This window comes from Rhinopithecus bieti, unplaced genomic scaffold, assembly GCF_001698545.2.
Source record: "Rhinopithecus bieti isolate Rb0 unplaced genomic scaffold, ASM169854v2 scaffold_26426, whole genome shotgun sequence".
NCBI classification, from domain to species: domain Eukaryota; kingdom Metazoa; phylum Chordata; class Mammalia; order Primates; family Cercopithecidae; genus Rhinopithecus; species Rhinopithecus bieti.
The window spans coordinates 1,065,676-1,086,084 of record NW_016811945.1 but is presented as its reverse complement, the minus strand read 5'-3'; the positions used below and the strand labels follow the sequence as shown (position 1 = coordinate 1,086,084).

The 20,409-nt window shown below is 41.7% G+C and overlaps 1 protein-coding gene across 1 annotated transcript in view; it reads right to left on the bottom strand.

Annotated features, from left to right (window-relative positions):
* The window catches only part of INO80 (INO80 complex ATPase subunit), a 135,327-nt gene that overhangs the window by 103,366 nt on the left and 11,552 nt on the right, over positions 1-20,409 (bottom strand). The window contains 10 exon segments of the mRNA XM_017895419.1: positions 293-388; positions 1,177-1,257; positions 2,562-2,771; positions 4,157-4,224; positions 5,105-5,300; positions 10,703-10,906; positions 12,040-12,093; positions 16,269-16,363; positions 16,366-16,482; positions 18,468-18,588. Coding sequence (XP_017750908.1) covers positions 293-388; positions 1,177-1,257; positions 2,562-2,771; positions 4,157-4,224; positions 5,105-5,300; positions 10,703-10,906; positions 12,040-12,093; positions 16,269-16,363; positions 16,366-16,482; positions 18,468-18,588 — 1,242 coding nt within the window.

The window sequence follows — 20,409 nt, the reverse complement described above, 5'->3', positions numbered from 1 at the left end:
CCTGCCTCAGCCTCCTGAGTAGCTGGGACTACAGGCGCATGGCACCACATCCGGCTAATTTTTATTTTTATTTTTTGTATTTTTAGTAGAGACAGGGTTTCACCATGTTAGCCAGGATGGTCTTGACCTTCTGACCTTGTGATCCACCCACCTCGACCTCCCAAAACGCTGGGATTACAAGCATGAGCCACCAAGCCTGGACAAAATTTAAAACTATTATGAGTAATTACATAAGTAAGACAAGAAAAGGAGAGTCAAAAGCAATAAATGTTTTGCTTGGACTGATATTTACCTTAAATTTAGGAACAAATCTAGTAAACTCCTGGTGCCAATTGTTAAGTGTAGACGCAGGTGAAATTATTAAGAAAGGTCCCCAAATGTTCTCTCTCTGCAACAGAAAAACCCAGTCAGTCAACTATAGGAAAAGGGAAGGTATTTAATTCAAAATTATAATTAATGACAAGAACAATCTAAGAATAGGAAACAACAAGAGAAATAGTGAGGAAATCCCAAATCTGCACATTCAAAAATAATATCCTATGTTAATAATAAGAACATAAAGACACACCTTGAGAAAAAATGTCAAGCAATTATTCCCTCTTCTGACCTCTTATAGGTAGTATCCACAGAGCACTTATGACACACTGACTTGTATGTATTGTTTTCTACTATACTAGTTATCATGACAATCTTATAGTTATTTAATAGGTATACAGCTTCTGCTTTTTTTTCAGTATTTTTACACATTTTTTAAATTTAATTCTTATAAAATTCCCATAAAGTAGATAATATCTCCATAGAAGAGGAAACTAAGCCTCAGAGAGTTAAGTTGAAAAGAGGCTAAATTGCCCATGTTTACACTGGTAATAAGAGTAGAGTTGAAATGTTAGGCAACGTGTTCTGATCTAACTATATTGCCCTTGCCACTACACTGGTGGTAATCAATGCAGAGTGGAAGGGAATGTCTCAAAATCACATGCTCAAAAACTGTCCTAGACCTCTTAAAAACCAAAAAGTTATACAATACTGTCCCCTTACAAAGCTCGCAGGCAAGAATCGAGTCCCACTATCTTGGAATGCTACAGAGCTTAGCATAGTGCTTTTAAGTGGCTGATTTTCAACAGAAATTACTCTAAATTCTAGAGAAATTAAGATAGAAAGATTGCATATACCCACCTCAGCCAGATGGGCCAGAAGGGCAATGCTCTGTACTGTTTTACCAAGGCCCATTTCATCAGCAAGAATGCCATTAATACCCTGGGGAAAAAAAATACATGGTCAACACCTCATACATTTCATCAAATAAAGTTTGACCTATTACCAAAAAGAACGACCAAGATAACAGGCTTGTTTAAAGAGAAGTGACTAGAGATACTCAGCCTCAACATTTTTACCCACTGCTATAGTAATTGCTTTTGCCAATGCTACAGCCACAACTATGAACCATGGTACACGAGACAGGGCAAGGCCAGTTTGTTAGCTAATACAACCCAGACACAAAAACAATTAGATTTACCAAGTCCATATAAGACAAACCATAAGAAATATACAAATATTCTCCAGTAGGCTCTCCAGGTTAGAAAAAAAAAAAAAAAGACATCAGCTGGGTGCAGTGGCTCACGCCTGTCTTGGCACTTTGGGAGGCCAAGTCAGGCACATCGCATGAGCCCAGGAGTTTGAGACCAGCCTGGGCAACCCAGAGACACCCCATTTCTACAAAAAATACAAAAATTAGCCAGGCATGGTGGCATGTGTCTGTAGTCCCAACTATTGCAGAGGCTGAGGCAGGAGGATCACTTGAGCCCAGGAGTTTAAGGCTACAGTGAGCCATAAACACACCACTGCACTTCAGCCTGGGTGACAGAGTAAGATCCTGTCTCAAAAAGAAAGAGAAACAGAGACAACTTTCTGCCTCTTGTCAAAGGATATAGCTTTTTATTTTATTTTTTTCATAAATCTACATTAATTTATTTTTTATTATACTTTAAGTTCTAGGGTACATGTGCACAACACGCAGGTTTGTTACATATGTATACATGTGCCATGTTGGTGTGCTGCACCCATTAACTAGTCATTTACATTAGGTATTTCTTCTAATGCAATCCCTCCCCAGGGTATAGCTTTCTAAAAGTGTGAAATCTAAAAGATGATCTTGTACTTATTTATTTATTTATTTATTTTTTGAGACGGAGTTTTGCTCTTGTTGCCCAGGCTGGAGTGCAATGACGCCATCTTGGCTCAACGCAATCTCTGCCTCCCAGGTTCAAGTGATTCTCCTGCTTCAGCCTTCCAAATAGCTGGGATCACAGGCATGTGCTACCACGCCTGGCTAATTGTATTTTTTTTTTAGTAGAGACGGGGTTTCACCATGCTGGTCAGGCTGGTCTCAAACTCCTGACCTCAGGTGATCCGCCTGCCTCAGCCTCCCAAAGTGCTGCAATTACAGGCGTAAGCCATCGCGCCCAGCCAGATCTTGTACTCATTTTACAATCACACTGAACAAATGACTTTAGGAAAAGAGTTAATAAAAGAGAATTTTAGAAAAGAGTTCTAAAATTCACCTGTTCATAGAGATTGGCCAACCAATTCATGCCTTTCAGTTGATAACCTTTCAATTTGCCATTAAAAATTGTGGGCTGTGGAATATCCTCACCAGCCCGGATAGATGGGTTAGCCAGGCTATAACTCTCCCCAAACCCAGTGCCAGACTTGTTTGCTGCCCGTAGGGCAGCTGCTCGACTTTCTTTTGCATCTTCATCAAATGACCTTGTCTGGAAAGTTAAAAAAAAAAATTAGAAAAAAAAAAGAGGAAAAATATTAAATGCAAATAAAACTCAAGATAACAATACATCTACCCTGTGCTAAGAAAAATAATTGGAACAAAATTTCTCATAATCTGATAATATAATGTAGTACATGTATATATACATATATGTAGTATATATATAATGTAGTATATGTAGTATATATCATTTCTATAAAACATATTACTAATATTATTTAATGTAACAATTGTATTAGAAATTGGGGAAGGTCACATTCGTCTATCCTTGACTTCTGCTCTGTTAATGTTAAATAGAGGCTCCTATTCAGTATATTAAAAACAGCAAGTTTTTTACTTAATTCAACTTGATTATAATTTCTTTCTGATTTTGTTAAACATCACTATATCATAAATAACAAAGAGCTTTGGCCGGGCGCAGTGGCTCAAGCCTATAATCCCAGGACTTTAGGAGGCTAAGGTGGGTGGATCATGAAGTCAGGAGATAGAGACCATCCTGGCCAACATGGTAAAACCCCATCTCTACTACAATAAAAAAAATTAGCTGGGCATGGTGGTGTGCACCTGTAGTCCCAGATACTCGGGAGGCTGACAAAGCAAGACTCCATCTCAAAAAAAAAAAAAAAAAAAAAAAAAGGGCCAGGCGCAGTGGCTCATGCCTGCAATCCCAGCACTTTGGGAGGCCGAGGTGGGTGGATCACGAGGTCAGGAGATCAAGACCATCCTGGCGAACACGGTGAAACCCCGTCTCTACTAAAAATACAAAAAATTAGCTGGGCATGGTGGTGGGCACCTGTAGTCCCAGCTACTTGTGAGGCTGAGGCAGGAGAATGGTGTGAACCCGGGAGGCGGAGCTTGCAGTAAGCCGAGATCGTGCCACTGCACTCCAGCCTGGGCGACAGAGCGAAACTCTGTCTCTAAAATAAAATAAGTAACAAAGAGCAAGTTATTACTTAGGTGAAAGAAGGCATTAAATAATGTAGCAGTTTTTTGAAACCATGATATGGCTCTCTTAACAAGCCAAGAGTATGTTTTTTTCATTAAACATCTATGATGCATTTCATACTATATTGCCCATGATTACTCAGATAGAAAAAAAAAAAAACACAAACTGTTCTAATTTGAAATTAAAACATTGCTAAAGCTAGAAAACTGAATATTCATGTTTCTGCCTTTCTTCTAGTATCCCTACTATTCTAAAGGGAAAGAGACCCAGCCCCCCACCCTACACACAATTACTCACACACATATACACAAGCTAGTCTATGCTTTTAATCGAAAATGTGATTAAAACTAAAGGAAGACCACCTAAGTAAAAGCTTGTAGGGTATTTCCAGGGCCAATTACAGTAAACCTTTCTATCTGAAGACTCACCCGAGCTTGGTGAATATGGTAAGCATTTTCAGCATTCTTCAAGGCCTGGGCTTTAAAGTGGTTACTATCTGAAAAGGAAAATTTATGGATTATCACACTTTATCAACTGATCTTGTTCTAAGATGCAATTAACACCAATATATGTGGATCCCTGATTCCCTCATTCTACTTATCCCTGGGTTCACGGAGGGTAGGGGAAGAGAAAGGCTAAATTCTCAGAGGTAAGAAGCTGGAAATGCAATGGAGGTGGAGGGCTGCCTCGGTCTCCAGTAGCCAAAGCAAGCTCACAAAAAACCATGGCACTGGCATCCACTGCCTCTCAGTATTAGGGTTTCTTCTACCAAATGATACCAAGCTACAACAATCAAGACAATCAGGATTCAAAATTTTAATATATTTATGCTAGGTGAAACTATTTTAACTAGAGAAATACGACATATGTAATCCCCAAAATATGATAAAGCAGTTACAATCTCTACTATTTCTAGCTCAACACAATCTTAATCAGCATTCTCTGTGAAATTCCTCTCGAACTTCATCCCAATTCCTCCCTCTCCTTGTGATCACATAAAGACAACTGAACAGCTGCTTTCTCATGCTTAAATAACCAAGAATCTTATTATGTGAGAGATGTTTTCCTCTCCTGAAACGCAGTTCAGTTCTACAAACTCTGATTACAATACCGGTTATTTCTACTAACAAATCACAACAAAAATATTCCCAAACTTGCAAGATCATATAACCACAATCTTTCCTATTCAAATTCTTTAATAAATGGTCTTATACTTCTGTTATACAAACACACTTTCCCTACTCCAGTACAATAAATCTCTCTTTTCTGGTAAATTACCTATGAATCAATAAAAAATTTGCAAGAATTAAAGTATATAAACTTTAGATATAAAAATTAAGAGTTAGCCTTCCTCTAAGTCCTGATTGAAGACTCACCATAATCCTCCTGTGTGATGTTAACTACCACTCCTCCACCTATATCGATTTGTCTCTGGGTAGAACTGTCTTCCAGTTTCCTTAGGATTTCCTCCTGGATACCATCATGACCCATGTCTCGTTTGCGACTCATGAAATGGGCATACAACTCTGTCTGGGTAATTAAGAAGTTGAGTTTTCGCTGTTGCCTCTTGGCCTAAAGAGGGAAAAAGGTGAAAACAGAGCCCAATTATCAATGATATCCAAGAAGCAGTGGAGAATTCACCACTTATATTTGCATTCAAATCCTTTACCAATTCTTTACTTTAAAAAATGTAAACATTGCTGATAAACAATTTTATTTTAGCCAAGTCAGTGGCACTAAAAGCAATGAATGAATTTATTTTCCTTTTTCAGACAGAGTCTCGATTGGTTGTATGGGCTGGAGTACGGTGGCATGATCTCGGTTCGCTGCAACCTCCGCCTCCCGGGTTCAAGCTAGTCTCGTACCTCAGCCTCCAGAGTAGCTGGGCTTACAGGTGAGCACCACTAACCTTGGCTAATTTTTGTATTACTAGTAAAGACAGGGTTTCACCATGTTGGGCAGGCTGGTCTCGAACTCAGGCGATCCACCAGCCTCAGCATCTCAAAGTTTTAGGATTAAGGTGTGAGCCACCACGTCTGGCACAATGAATAACTTTCATTCATAATCTACTAGTAACGAGTGTTTTGCTCTTCTTTATACTGTGAATCTTTTCTCCATTAGGCTTCTGACTAAAATGTTTCTTTCTTACATGACTTTTCTATGGTAGCACTGAGACAACTAATTTCAAACAATATATTCCATTTTATAACCTGGATGATGGATACATGTCTATATAGCTTTATTATTTTTGAAAATGTACACGTCAGAAACTTTTTTTTTCTTTTTTTTTTTGAGACGAGAGTCTGTGTTGGCCAGGCTGGAGTGCAATGGCACGATAGCAGCCTCACCGCAACCTCTGCCTCCCAGGTTCAAGTGATTCTCCTGCCTCAGCCTCCCAAGTAACTGGGATTATAGGCATACATCACGACGCCTGGCTAATTTTTTTTTTTTTTTCCTTGGGACAGAGTCTCCCTCTGTCGCCCAGGCTGGAGTGCAGTGGCGTAATCTTGACTCACTGCAAGCTCTGCCTCCTGGGTTCATGCCATTCTCCTGCCTCAGTCTCCTGAGTAGCTGGGACTACAGGTGCCCGCCACCACACCCGGCTGATTTTTTTGTATTTTTAGTAGAGATGGGGTTTCACTGCATTAGCCAGAATGGTCTCTATCTCCTGACTTCGTGATCCGCCTGCCTCGGCCTCCCAAAGTGCTGGGATTAAAGGCATAAGCCACTGCGCCTGGCATGTATTTTTGTATATTTTTAGGAGAGACAGGTTTCACCATATTGACCAGGCTGGTCTCAAACTCCTGACCTCAGGTGATCGGCCCACTTTTAGCATCACAAAGTGCTGGGATTACAAGCGTGACCAGTACACCCGGTCAGCCACCACACCGGTCCCAAAACTCTTCTTTACTACCAAAAGTCAAAATAACTGACAAAAAGCTGTAAGTTATTCTGAAAGCCAATACAATAGGTATATGAAATTAAATGGCTAGGCCAGGCATGGTGGCTCAAGCCTGTAATCCCAGCACTTTGGGAGACCGAGACGGGCGGATCACGAGGTCAGGAGATCGAGACCATCCTGGCTAACACGGTGAAACCCCGTCTCTACTAAAAAAATACAAAAAACTAGCCGGGCGAGGTGGCGGGCGCCTGTAGTCCCAGCTATTCTGGAGGCTGAGGCTGGAGAATGGCGTAAACTCGGGAGGTGGAGCTTGCAGTGAGCTGAGATCCGGCCACTGCACTCCAGCCCAGGCGACAGAGCGAGACTCTGTCTCAAAAAAAAAAAAAAAAAGAAAAGAAATTAAATGGCTAATGGAAGGAAGAAAATATTCCCCAACACAATCTGTATTTTTTGGCCAGGCATGGTGGCTCATGCCTGTAATCCCGGCACTTTGGGAGGCCAAGGCTGGTGGATCACTAGAGGCCAGGAGTTTGAGATCAGCCTGGCCAACATGGAGAAACCCTGTCTCTGATAAAAAATACAAAAATTAGCTGGGCGTGGTGGTGGGCGCCTGTAATCCCAGCTACTCTGGAGGCTGAGGCAGGAGAATCGCTTGAACCCAGGAGGAAAGGTTGCAGTGAGCCAAGGTCGTGCCACTGCACTTCAGACTGGGTGACAGAGCAAGACTCTACCTCAAACAAAATGAAACAAAACCCAACAATCTGTACTTCATCTGTGATAACAATAGCTACAAAAAACGAATATAGACTGAATACACGCACACGTGCAAACATACATATATTTTTTAATGTGAGAAGGCTAAAAGTGCCTTTCAGGTGGACTGCTTGATCTCAGGAGTTTGAGACTAGACTGGGCAACATGGCAAAACCTTGTTTCTACAAAAAATACAAAAATTTGCCAGGCATGGTGGCATGTACCTGCAGTCCCAGCTACACTGGAGGCTGAGGCAGTAGGATTGCTTAAGCCCAAGAGATAGACGCTGCACTGAGCCAAGATCATGCCACTGCACTCCAGCCTGGGTGACAGAGTAAGATACCACTTTTTTTTTTTTAAAGTGCCTCTACTCTAAAACAACCAGGTAAGAAAAATAATCATTGTGTCAATAAATCATTCCTAAGATAAATAATAAAATGAAAACATAATCCAAAATACCAAATTATATGGAACACAGAATACAGTATAAGTAGCATATTAAAGAGTCATTGTTTTGTTTTGTTTTGTTTTGAGATGGAGTCTCGCTCTGTCGCCCTGGCTGGAGTGCAGTGGTGCAATCTCGACTCACTGCAACCTCCACCTCCCCAGTTCAAGCGATTCTCATGTCTCAGCCTCCTGAGTAGCTGGGACTACAGGCATATGCTACCACACCCAGCTGATTTTTTGTATCTTTAGTAGACGGGGTTTCACCATGTTAGCCAGGATGGTCTTGATCTACCGACCTCTTGATCTGCCCACCTCAGCCTCTCAAAGTGCTGGGATTACAGGCGTGAGCTCACAGCGTGTGCCAGCCTTGTTTGCTTTATTTTTTTTTCCCCAAAAAAAGCATTATTGGTCCGAGTCATTATTTTGAATTATTTCATAACAAAATTCATAAAATATACTTTATCCTTGATCCACTCTCCCAAAAGGAAAACAATAAAATAAGGAATACAGAAAAAAAAAAAAAATCCAAAAGGTTGACAGTATATTTTATAAAGCAGTAATCTACATAAAATTATCCTGTCTCTTTAAAGCATTATAGCACTTGAGCAAGATCCAAAATAGAAGAACACTTGAGAAAGAGAGTGAGAGAAAATTAAGTCTTTGTCATAATGAATGTTCATGTTTCAAACCTAAAGTGCTATCACGAAAATCTTTGTTTTTTTTCTGAAGAGATGATATCTCACTCTGTCACCCAGGCTGGAGGCAGTAGCAAGAACACAGCTCACTGCAGCCTCAACATTCCAGGTTCAAGCAATACTCCCACCTCAGCCTCCAGAGTAACTGGGACTATAGGCACTTGCCACTACACCTGTCTAATTTTTGTACTGTTTATGGATACGAAGTATCACTATGTTGCCCAGACTGGTCTTGAACTCCTGGATTCCAGTGATCCTCCTGCCTCTGCCTTTCTGCTGGGATTATGGACATGAGCCAATACACTCAGCCTAATGAAAACTTCCCAAAGTAAAACAATTATGAAAAAGAATAACATACATACATATATATATACATATATATATATATATATTTTGTGTGTGTGTGATGGATTCTTCCTCTGTCGCCCAGGTTGGAATGTAGTGGTATGATCTCGGCTCACTGCAACTTCCACCTCCCGGGTTCAAGCAATTCTCTGCCTCAGTCTCCCGAGTACCTGGGATTACAGGCACCCGCCACCACGCCCAGCTAATTTTTGTATGTTTAGTAGAAACGGGGTTTCACCATGTTGGCCAGGCTGGTCTTGAACTCCTGACCTCATGATCCACCTGCCTCTGCCTCCACAAGTGCTAAGTTTATAGACGTGAGCCACTGCACCCGGCCAAGAATAACATCTTTAACCTTAAAGAAGTTAACTACGATATGATTAAATGAACAAAGTAGATTAAGAAAACAGAAAGGGGCCGGGCGCGGTGGCTCAAGCCTGTAATCCCAGCACTTTGGGAGGCCGAGACGGGCGGATCACGAGGTCAGGAGATCGAGACCATCCTGGCTAACACGGTGAAACCCCGTCTCTACTAAAAAAATACAAAAAACGAGCCGGGCGAGGTGGCGGGCGCCTGTAGTCCCAGCTACTCGGGAGGCTGAGGCAGGAGAATGGCGTAAACCCGGGAGGCGGAGCTTGCAGTGAGCTGAGATCTGGCCACTGCACTCCAGTCCGGGTGACAGAGCAAGACTCCGCCTCAAAAAAAAAAAAAAAAAGAAAACAGAAAGGATACATCAAAGATTTATTTCAAAAGTTCAAACAAAAAGATGCATAAGTCAGCATAAGCATCAGTTAGTTATCAACATAACTAAGAATCAAGGTCTCACAAATCTAGAATACAGGCCAAGTTGCCTGCAAAACTTCAAGATCTGTGGCTAACTCTCAAATGACTTTAAATTCTGTGAGTTAAGAATTCCCAAAAGCATCAAATGTTTACTAACTTGATAATATGATTACCTTGCATGCAAATACACAAATATGCAAATTAACCAGGAGACTAAAGAGAACTGAGCAAAATCCATCTTCATTCTCGAAGTCATGATAAAATAAGGGAAGATCAAGAGCTCAGAAGAGGCTCCAAAGCTTCACTTTGACATGAGTTACTACATATACCTGAAAGAAAACATCATCCAATCCACTAATTCCCCTCTTTCTTCAAATCTCAACTCTCCTTCCATTCATCTCAGTTGGTTTATCAATGGCAATACAATGACTTTGCCTTCTTATTCTCACCTCTTGCTTCCCTCAGCAATATCCACAGCCTACAACAGCTGGCATCAGGGTTAACAACAGTACTTGCTGCAAGTTAAAACAATATAAGTAAGCTGGGCATGGTGGCTCATGCCTGTAATCTCAGCACTTTGGGAGGCCGAGGCAGGCATATCATCTGAGCTCAGGAATTTGAAACCAGCCTGGCCAACGTGGTGAAACCCCATCTCTACTAAAAATACAAAAACTTAGGAGGGCGAGGTGGCGGGCGCCTGTAGTCCCAGCTACTTGGGAGGCTGAGGCAGGAGAATGTTGTGAACCTGGGAGGCGGAGCTTGCAGTGAGCCAAGATTGCGCTACTGCACTCCAGCCTGGGCAACAGAGTGAGACTCCGCCTCAAAAAAAAAAAAAAATTTCTGACTGTGGGAGACCAAGGCAGGCGAATCACTCGAAGCTCAGGAGTTTGAGACCAGCCTGGGCAACATGGCAAAACTGCATCTCTACTAAAATAAAATAAAATAAGCGACAGTGTCATTGGTTAGATGTACAATTTTCAAAATGCAAACCGATCTCTTCAAATGGCTGTAATAATCAGGGTTTTCAAAATGGTATGCTTTTGCCCTACCTCCCGCATTTCCTCATCCAACTTCCGCTGCTCCAAAGCTTCCTTCTCTGCTCTCTTGCGGTGCTCCTTCTCCACTTTCTCATATTTCTTCCAGTACAGAAGCATCTCCTTGGTGAGGCGGCGGGCACGAGGCAAGGTTTCCTTACAGTTCTTCTGGGCCTGCAAGGCAGCTCGACGCACCTCCTTCATGCACTGGTGAGCAAGCTGAAAACAACAATAGCATTACAGCAGAAAGGACCCCATACCAGAGGCTGGTTCTTCCTGGATTCTAAACCACATCATTCCTCAATCTGTTGAATACAAACTGTCATCCTTGACCACATCTCTTTCCCTGCAACTTGATTATGTCCTTGTACAGTACTGTGACATAGGTCCAGATCCTGTGGTAATATCAGGGATAAGAAATCTATCTGATTTCTATCAACTTAGAAGATGAAAAATTATAATGACTAAGAAGGACCTGGGATGTGCTTGGAAGTTACAAAATGTTATCATACACATTAATAACAGCTATCACTGCTTATTATATCTTTAGCACCACTGAAAAATATATTAAACTAATCTATTCTTCAAATCCTATGAAATTGGCATTAGCATCACCCTCATTTACCATCATCCACCTTATAAATGAGGAAACAGAGAAGTTGAATGACTACCCCAGAGAAACACAACTAATGACATGGCCTAATCTGATCCTCACAATTCTGAAAGGAAGTTGTTTTAGTTTCCTCTAAGGGAAGGTATTCACATCATTATTTCTTAGACGACAAGACTGAAGACAGGAAGATTCCATGATTGGCTCAAGAAATCAGGGTGGGCTATGGTCTTACCCAAAAAGGTTCAAATACCAGAAATGTGAGGAAGAACAATCTTATTTAATAAACAGATTGAGGCCGGGCACGGTGGCTCATGCCTGTAATCCTAGCACTTTGGGAGGCCAAGGCAGGCAGCTCACCTGAGGCCAGGAGTTCAAGACCAGCCTGGCCAACATGGTGAACCCTGTCTCTACTAAAATACAAAAATCATAGGGCATGATGGTGGGTGCCTGTAATCCCAGCTACTCGGGAGGGTGAGATGGGAGAATTGCTTGAACCTGGGAGACAATGGTTGCAGTGAGCCGAGATCACACCACTGCACTCCAGCCTGGGGGGGCTGAGACTCCATCTCAAAAAAATAAATAAATAGATAAACAGATTGAGAACATTCAGAAACTCTCTTAGGAACTATTAGATCCATGATCAACAGGTTACAACAGACAAGAGTAGCAAGATGGACCCAAAGAAGAAGAATATATTCCAGCAAAACATGAAATGGAAAATACAAAACTACAATTTTACCTTTCGGCTATTGGTGAGAAACAGGTTACGAGCTGAAGCTTTCTGCTTATTTGCCTAAAATATTTAAAAAACAGTATTTCATTTAGGATTCATTTTTGAACTAAGACTATGTAGAATGAACAGTCTTTTAATCAATTCCTAGAGGTTTAGAAAATGTCAAGCCGAGCAAGATACATTACTTCTGTAAGTCATCCAGATGTACTGTCCAACACCATACATAAAACTATTAAAGAAGCATCAAGAAGAATCAGTGTTGTGGATGCCTTAAATAGTCTTCTGTATACTTTTAGGAAGACATTAAGTTCTATGTAAGGCTTGAAGTGGACTAGCAAAATGTTAAAATACCTAAACCTTAGTACCACCCTGATTAAAAACATGTTGCTTACCAGGGCCAATCTGCAAAGCTGAGAGAACAGGGCACCCAGATACAGGAATCATTAGGAAAAAGATAAACTAGTCTCCCAAGTTGTGATTCTAGACCCACCTCCAGCCTAGGCAAACCTGATGTCACTACTACTCAGTTTCTGCCACCACATAAGCCTAATCTTCTCTAAAACTAAACTCCAAGGAAGACCTAACACAAAATGACCCAGCAGCCCACAACCCAGTATCCAGCTATTTGTGTTTTCCACTCTAGCTAAGGGGGGAAAAAAAGTCAGTACAGACATCTGACTCCCCATGATGTCTATCTGACATGGAAGAAGACACTGAAGAGGCAGGGCTGGGTGGCTCTTTCATTACTGAAGAGCACTCTCCTTGATGCTAAAGAAACAATGGGTTCAAAGTGACAAAGAAGGTCTGAAAGCCATTTCTCTAAAGTTTGCATATAAGACAGCAAATTTAAGGGAATATATGAGCCTTTTATTAAAAAAAACTCTTACTAATTAGAGAGCTATTGTCACTCTGAAGCCAGGAACCTCAATTATTCCCACTAAAAAGTCATTTCTTGGCCAGGTGTGGTGGTTCACGCCTGTAATCCCAGCACTTTGGGAGGCCGAGGCGGTGGACCACTTGAGGTCATGAGTTTGAGACCGGACTGGCCAACGTGATGAAATCCCATCTCTACTAAATATAGAAAACTTAGCCGGGCATGGTGGCACATGCCTGTAATCCTAGCTACCTGGGAGGTTGAGGCAGAAGAATCACTTGAACTCAGGAGGCGGAGGCTGCGGTAAGCCAAGATCGCACCACTGCACTCCAGCCTGGGAGACACAAGCGAAACTCCGTCTCAAAAAAAAAAAAAAAAAAAGGCATTTCTTGGCCACACACAGCAGCTTACACCTGCAATCCCAGCATTTGGGGAGGCTGAGGCAGGAGGATCACTTGAGTCCAGGAGTTCGAGACTAGCCTGGGCAACATAGTGAGACCTCGTCTCTAGAAAAAATAAACAGAATTGGGCCGGACATGGTGGCTCATGCCTGTAATCCCAGCACTTTGGGAGGCCGAGGTGGTTGGTTCACCTGAGGTCAGGACTTCAAGACCAGCCTGATCAACATGGTGAAATCCTGTTTATACTAAAAATACAAAAATTAGCTGAGTGTGGTGACAGGCATCTGTAATCACAGCTACCCGGGAGGCTGAGGCAGGAGAATCGCTTGAACCCGGGAGGTGGAGATTGCAGTGAGTCAAGATCGTGCCATGGTACTCCAACCTGGGTGACAAAAGCGAAACTCCGTCTCAAAAAAAAAAATTAAAATTAAATAAAATAAACAGAATTAGCTCGGCATGGTAGCACACACCTACAGCCCCAGGTACTCAGGAGCCTGAGGTGCGAAGATTACTTGAGTCTGGGAGATCAACGCTGAAGTAAAACAAGATCAGTCTACTGCACTCCAGCCTGGGCAAGAGAACAAGACCCCATCTCAAAAAAACGAAAACTCATTTCTTTCATTGAAAGGGCACCATATGAGGCCTCTTCATCAGGTACTAAGCAGGTTTTCCCGTAACTTTCCCATCAAGAATACTCAAGCATAGGCCGGGCGTGGTGGCTCACGTCTGTAATCCCAGCACTTTGGGAGGCCGAGACGGGCAGATCACGAGGTCAGAAGATCGAGACCAGCCTGGCTAACACGGTGAAACCCTGTCTCTACTAAAAATACAAAAAAAATTAGCCAGGTGTTGTAGCAGGCGCCTGTAGTCCCAGCTACTCAGGAGGCTGAGGCAGGAGAATGGTGTGAACCTGGGAGGTGGAGGTTGCAGTGAGCTGAGATCGCAGCACTGATCGCACCACTGCACTCCAGCCTGGGCAACAGAGCGAGACTCCGTCTCAACAAAAAAAGAATGCTCAAGCATAAACTATGTCTCCAGAAATACTTATTAACTGCTATAGAAAAAAAAAAAATTATTTTACAGTAGCAAAACACCACCATACCAAGGGATCAAATGCAATATCCTCAAAACATTAAAACAGGCTGGGCATGGTGGCTCACGTCTATAATTCCAGCACTTTGGAAAGCCGAGGTGAGCAGATCACTTGAGGTCAGGCGTTCAAGACCAGCCCGGCTGACATGGCAAAACCCCATCTCTACTAAAAATACAAAAATTAGCTGGGCATGATGGTGCACACGTGTAGTCCCAGCTACTCAGCTACTTGGGAGGCTGAAGTGGGAGAATTGCTTGAACCCAGGAGGCAGAGGTTGCAGTAAGATGCAGATCTAGTTTTATCTTTTTCAAAATTGCTACCCAGTTGTCCCAGTACTAATTTATAAGTCCATTGGTTTATTCTACTCGTCTGTTTGCCTATTCATGTGCCAGTACCACACTTTTTTAACTGTAGAGGTTTTGTAGTGTGTTCTAATGTTTAGTAGGGATTTTCCAATTCTTCCCTAGCTACTCCTACATTCTGACTTCATCACATGGACTTCAGTATCAACTATTCTCAATTCATAAAATATCCTGTTTCTAAAAAAATTCCAATTTATAATGAAATATCCTGTTTCTATCAGGACTGCACTCAATTCATCCTTAAGAGCAGTATGTTAACAACTGGTGAATCTCACTTAAGGGTAAATAGACATTCCTTGGACTATAATTGCAACTTCTTTAAAACAAAAAACAAAAAACAACAAAAACCGCTGCATATGGCATCTGGCTTGCAACTGTTAATTTTGAAATTATATCAAAATAACATGTTATTGGCTGGGCACGGTCGCTCACGCCTGTAATCCCAGCACTGTACGAGGCCGAGCCAGGCAGATCATCTGGGGTCAGGAGTTCGAGACCAGCCTGGCCAAAATGGTGAAACCCCATCTCTACTAAAATACAAAAATTAGCCAGGGGTGGTGGCATCTGCCTGTAGCCCCAGCTACTTGGAAGGCTGAGGCAAGAGAATTGTTTGAACCTGGGAAGTGGAGTTTGCAGTGAGCCGAGATCATGACACTGCAATCCAGCCCAGGTGACAGAGTGAGACTCCATCTCAAAAATAATAATAATAAAATAAAATGTTATCAAAACCAAATGAATTAAAAGAGGAAAAATGCTTATACATGTTTCTTTTAAATCGTTCACATCTTACTCTAGTGACTGTGATTATCCAGCAACATTCAAACGTTTGTAAATTCTCTAAGAAACATATAAACTCCTTTTATTTTATTTAATTTTGAGATAAAATAAATATTTATTATGTTACACATTCTGTTACACATTCTGTTACACAAGCTAGAGTGCAGTGGTGCGATCTCAGCTCGCTGCAGCCTCAAACTCCTGGGCTCAAACTATCCTCCTGCCTCAGCCACTTGCATAGGTAGGGCTACAAACATGTGCCACTACACCCAGCTCGTTTTTGTAGAGATGGGGTTCCCCCATGTTGTCCAGACTGGTCTCAAACTCCTGGGCTCAAGCGATCCACCCGCCTCAGCCTCCCAAAGTGCTGGGATTACAGGTGTGACCTACCATGCCTGGCCTCTTTTTAATTTTTTCTAATATCACCTATAAATTGTCAAGTATCTACTGCTATATTTTAAAAAACTACATTCTTTCCTCGAAGAAGTTGCCCTCCAATTTTTTGACCAAGGAGTATCACACAATAACTAATTGTCCTGTGAATTCTGACCACATTCTAGAAGAAACTGTTAACTGAAGAGTACTACTCAGCATTCCCTTGATTCCAACAGATTAATTTCCTTGCGGAACTCCTATCTGTGAAAGTATCTAGCTCTCAGAGTTCCTCTTTAGTGGGTGGGAAGAGAATACATTCTCCCAATCTCCATGTCCTGGAGGCATTCACTTACCTTTGGTAGTTCCTTTTTCACAATGCTGAGCCATACTTTCCTACGACGAGCATTCAACTGCTCAATGGATAAGTGCTTTTTCTTAGTGCCAGGGGAGGTGCATCATGAGAAAACTTGGCAAAGACTTTGGTCTGGTGGTGATGGCGACGAGGGGATTCTTCAGAGGAAAGTTCTTCATCTCTTCGTCTTTTTTTCTTCACTTTTTTCAACTTAGCTGCAAAAGAAACAGATGCTAACAGGGTTGCACTTCCACAAGAGATGGTCACAAAGCAACCTCACAACTTAAAGAATGCAAGGTTCTTTCCTTATTCCACTTGACACTGACAACATATATCCCTTTATCTACTCAGACCCATGAATATTCCTAGAGGAACAAAACTAACAGAGAAGAAGAAACATACTGATTGATATCTCTCTAACCTGGAAAAGAACACTGGATACTCGCTCTGTTTATATGAAAGTGAAATACAGAATAAAACCCGAGAACCAAATTTCTTTCTTTTTTTTTTTCCCCGGAGATGAAGTCTCACCCTGTCGCCCAGGTTGGAGTGCAATGGCGCAATCTCGGCTCACTGCAACCTCTGCCTCCCAGGTTCAAGTGATTCTCCCGCCTCAGCCTCCCGAGTAGCTGGGACTACAGCTGCATGGCAAGAACCAAATTTATTTTGAACCTAATAGGTAAGCAAGTGTCTGAGGTATCACAGATTCAAGGAATAGTCAAAGGAAGGAAACTTATTTCTACTTGGTGACAATATAAAGTGGCTATACATCTACGCAGTGTGGGGAAAATAAGAAAAAAGTATGCCTATAAGGTGGATAAAGAAAAATAAAAGAGAAAAAAAAAAAACACACTGATCTGTCACTAAGACTTACAAGACAAAAATACATGAAACAAAACCTTAATTCAGATTGGAGAAAGGGTGTGGAGGGTGAGAAAACACTAATAAAGATGATGGAAAAAGAAGAGAAGGCTAAAAGGAGCCTTTTTGAGTAGAATTCATACCGTCAAGCCAGGTGCGGTGGCTCACACCGGTAATCTCAGCACTTTTGAGAGGCCAAGACAGGCGGATCACCTGAGTTTAGGAGTTTGAGACCAGCCTGGCCAACATGGTGACACTCCATCTCTACTAAAAATACAAAAATTAGCCAGGTGTAGTGGCGTGCACCTGTAATCCCAGCTACTCGGGAGGCTGAGGCATGATAACTGCTTGAACTCAGGAAGTGGAGGTTGCAGTGAGCTGAAATAGTGCCACTGCACTCCAGCCTGGGTGACAGAGCAAGACTCCATCTCAAAAAAAAAAAGAATACTTTCAGAGGAATAAAATTTGCCTTACAAAGATGGTTTAAAACTTTCTCTTTCAGTTTCCTTCCTGATATCCAGCTGCTGAGAGCTCAATAAGAGAGGAAAGGACACTTCCTGTCAAACATGCAAACAAACACTACAGAAGATCATCAGGAGGTGATCTATTTTAAATCACCTCGGACAGCAACAATAACTTACTCCAAACACTTCGGGTTACTTTTCTTACTTCTCTGTGCATAACCAACTTCCTATCCCAGAACATTTGCAATATTTGCAGAGTGTGTATAAGAAAAATGGAATAAACTAATTTTGCCTAAACCTTTAGCTAGGAATCCGTCTTTCCAATTGTAGAACTAAAGACTACAAGCCAAATATGAATTAAGGTTAATAATATAGTCTACCCTTCCTATCTGTGGGTTCTACATCATGGATTCAACCAACTGAGGATCAAAAATATTCAGGAAAAAAAAAAAAAAAAAGAGAATGGTTGTAGCAGCTGTACTGAATATGTACAAACTTTTTTTGATTGTTATTCCCTAAACAATATAGGATTACAAGTATTTATATAGCATTTACATTGCAGTAGGTATTATAAGTAATCCAGAGATGACTTAAAGTATATGAGAGGATGTGCACAGCTCATATGCAAATATTGTACCATTTTATATAAAGAACTTGAGCATCTCTGGATTTTGGTATCTGCCGGGGGTCCAGAATCCAATCACCCATGGATACCAAGGGGAAAATTGTACTTGCTACTAATTAGAAAGACAGTTTTTCAAATAAAGCAAATTTCTACCATATGGACTATATATAAAGTCCAAATGCACCAGTAGGCCACATGGAATTCTGAAACTAAGAATGAATGTATGTGGAAGGCAGTTCAACATGCTCACCTTTAAGTTTCTTTTCCTCCTTAAATTTCTTTTTCTTGGGTCCAAGTAGGTGCCGTTGCTGCTCATAGAAAGGGTCGTATGTGGAGAGCAGGCCTGCACTGTAGTACTGATATTGCTGCAACTGAAGCAGGCAAAGACCATGATGGGCCTGTTTTCTATAGTACAGCATTCAAATTATCTTTACTGCAGAAAACTAAGCCAAAGGAAATCATAGCTTCTAAATACAGTATTCTTCCCACAAAGAGATCAGTAACATTTAGTATATCAAAGACAATCACTTCCTTAACTTCAAACAAATGAGTTCAACTCCTATACATGTAACAGGTCACTGAAAATAATTTAAGAAAGCAAAACTCTTCATGCTTCTGAATTTCTACCAGAATACTTACTTAAACCTGACATATACTGAGACATGAAATTAATTCCTTGCAGAAATGTCTCCCCTTGGAAATTCACCACCAAGAAATAAACCATATTTCTATTACCAGTAGGTCCTCAGATTTACTAAGGTTCCTAATGCTTGCTTTCCTTCTTTTTTTTTTTTTTTTTTTTTTTTTTGAGACAGAGTCTTGCTCTGTTGCCAGGATGGAGTGCAGTGGTGTGATCTCGGCTCACTGCAACCTCCACACCTTGGTTCAAGCGATTCTCATGCCCCAGCCTCCCAAGTAGCTAGGATTACAAGCACACACCACCATACCCAGCTGATTTTTGTATTTTTAGTAGAGATGGGGTTTCACCACGTTGGCCAGGATGATCTTGATCTCCTGACCTCGTGGTAAGCCCATCTCGGTGTCAGTCCACCTCAGCCTCCCAAAGTGCTGGGATTACAAGTGTGAGCCATTGCCACTGGCCCTTCATGCTTGCTTTTCTATTAGTCATATGTCCGCTTCAACTAGTCACCAGTCATCCCAATTCTTGAATCTTTCAAGTCTTTCTCTCTTCATCTCCCACTGAGAGAGTCTGTTATCATTTAGATAGTGCCTACATTGCCAAAATTCTAACATATGAATAATGTAATTCTTTCCATCCAGGAAGTGATAAGTAAACACTTTTAAATATTTCACTTAATCCCCAAATCTCATATTAATTTTGTCTCACATGTTACTAATGCATAAATATAAATTAAAATTAGGTAGCCCACTGTTAAATATCTTTCCTGGATTATAGCCAAATAAATTGTCCGAGGACTGAAATAAGACTGAAAGATTAACATGGGGAACTAATACAATGTCCTCTGTTAAAAATCAAAATTGGCCAGGCGCGGTAGCTCAAGCCTGTAATCCCAGCACTTTGGGAGGCCGAGACGGGCGGATCACGAGGTTAAGAGATCGAGACCATCCTGGCTAACACAGTGAAACCCCGTCTCTACTAAAAAAATACAAAAAACTAGCCGGGCGAGGTGGCGGGCGCCTGTAGTCCCAGCTACTCGGGAGGCTGAGGCAGGAGAATGGCGTAAACCCGGGAGGCGAAGTTTGCAGTGAGCTGAGATCTGGCCACTGCACTCCAGCCTGGGTGACAGAGCGAGACTCCTTCTCAAAAAAAAAAAAAAAATCAAAATTAAATTAGCATGCACTGAGCTGTGTACTTAAAGTCTGAGAACTTTCCTATATGTATGTTTTACTTGAATTTAAAAAACAAGCAGGCCAGGCATGGTGGCTCAGCTGGGCGCCATGGTTCATGCCTGTAATACCACCAGCACTTTGGAAGGCCAAGGTGGGCAGATTATTTGAGGTCAGGAAGTCGAGACCAGTTTGGCCAACAAGATGAAACCACATCTCTACTAAAAACAAAAAAAATTAGCCGGCCGGGCGCGGTGGCTCAAGCCTGTAATCCCAGCACTTTGGGAGGCCGAGGCGGGCGGATCACGAGGTCAGGAGATCGAGACCATCCTGGCTAACACAGTGAAACCCCGTCTCTACTAAAAAAATACAAAAAACTAGCC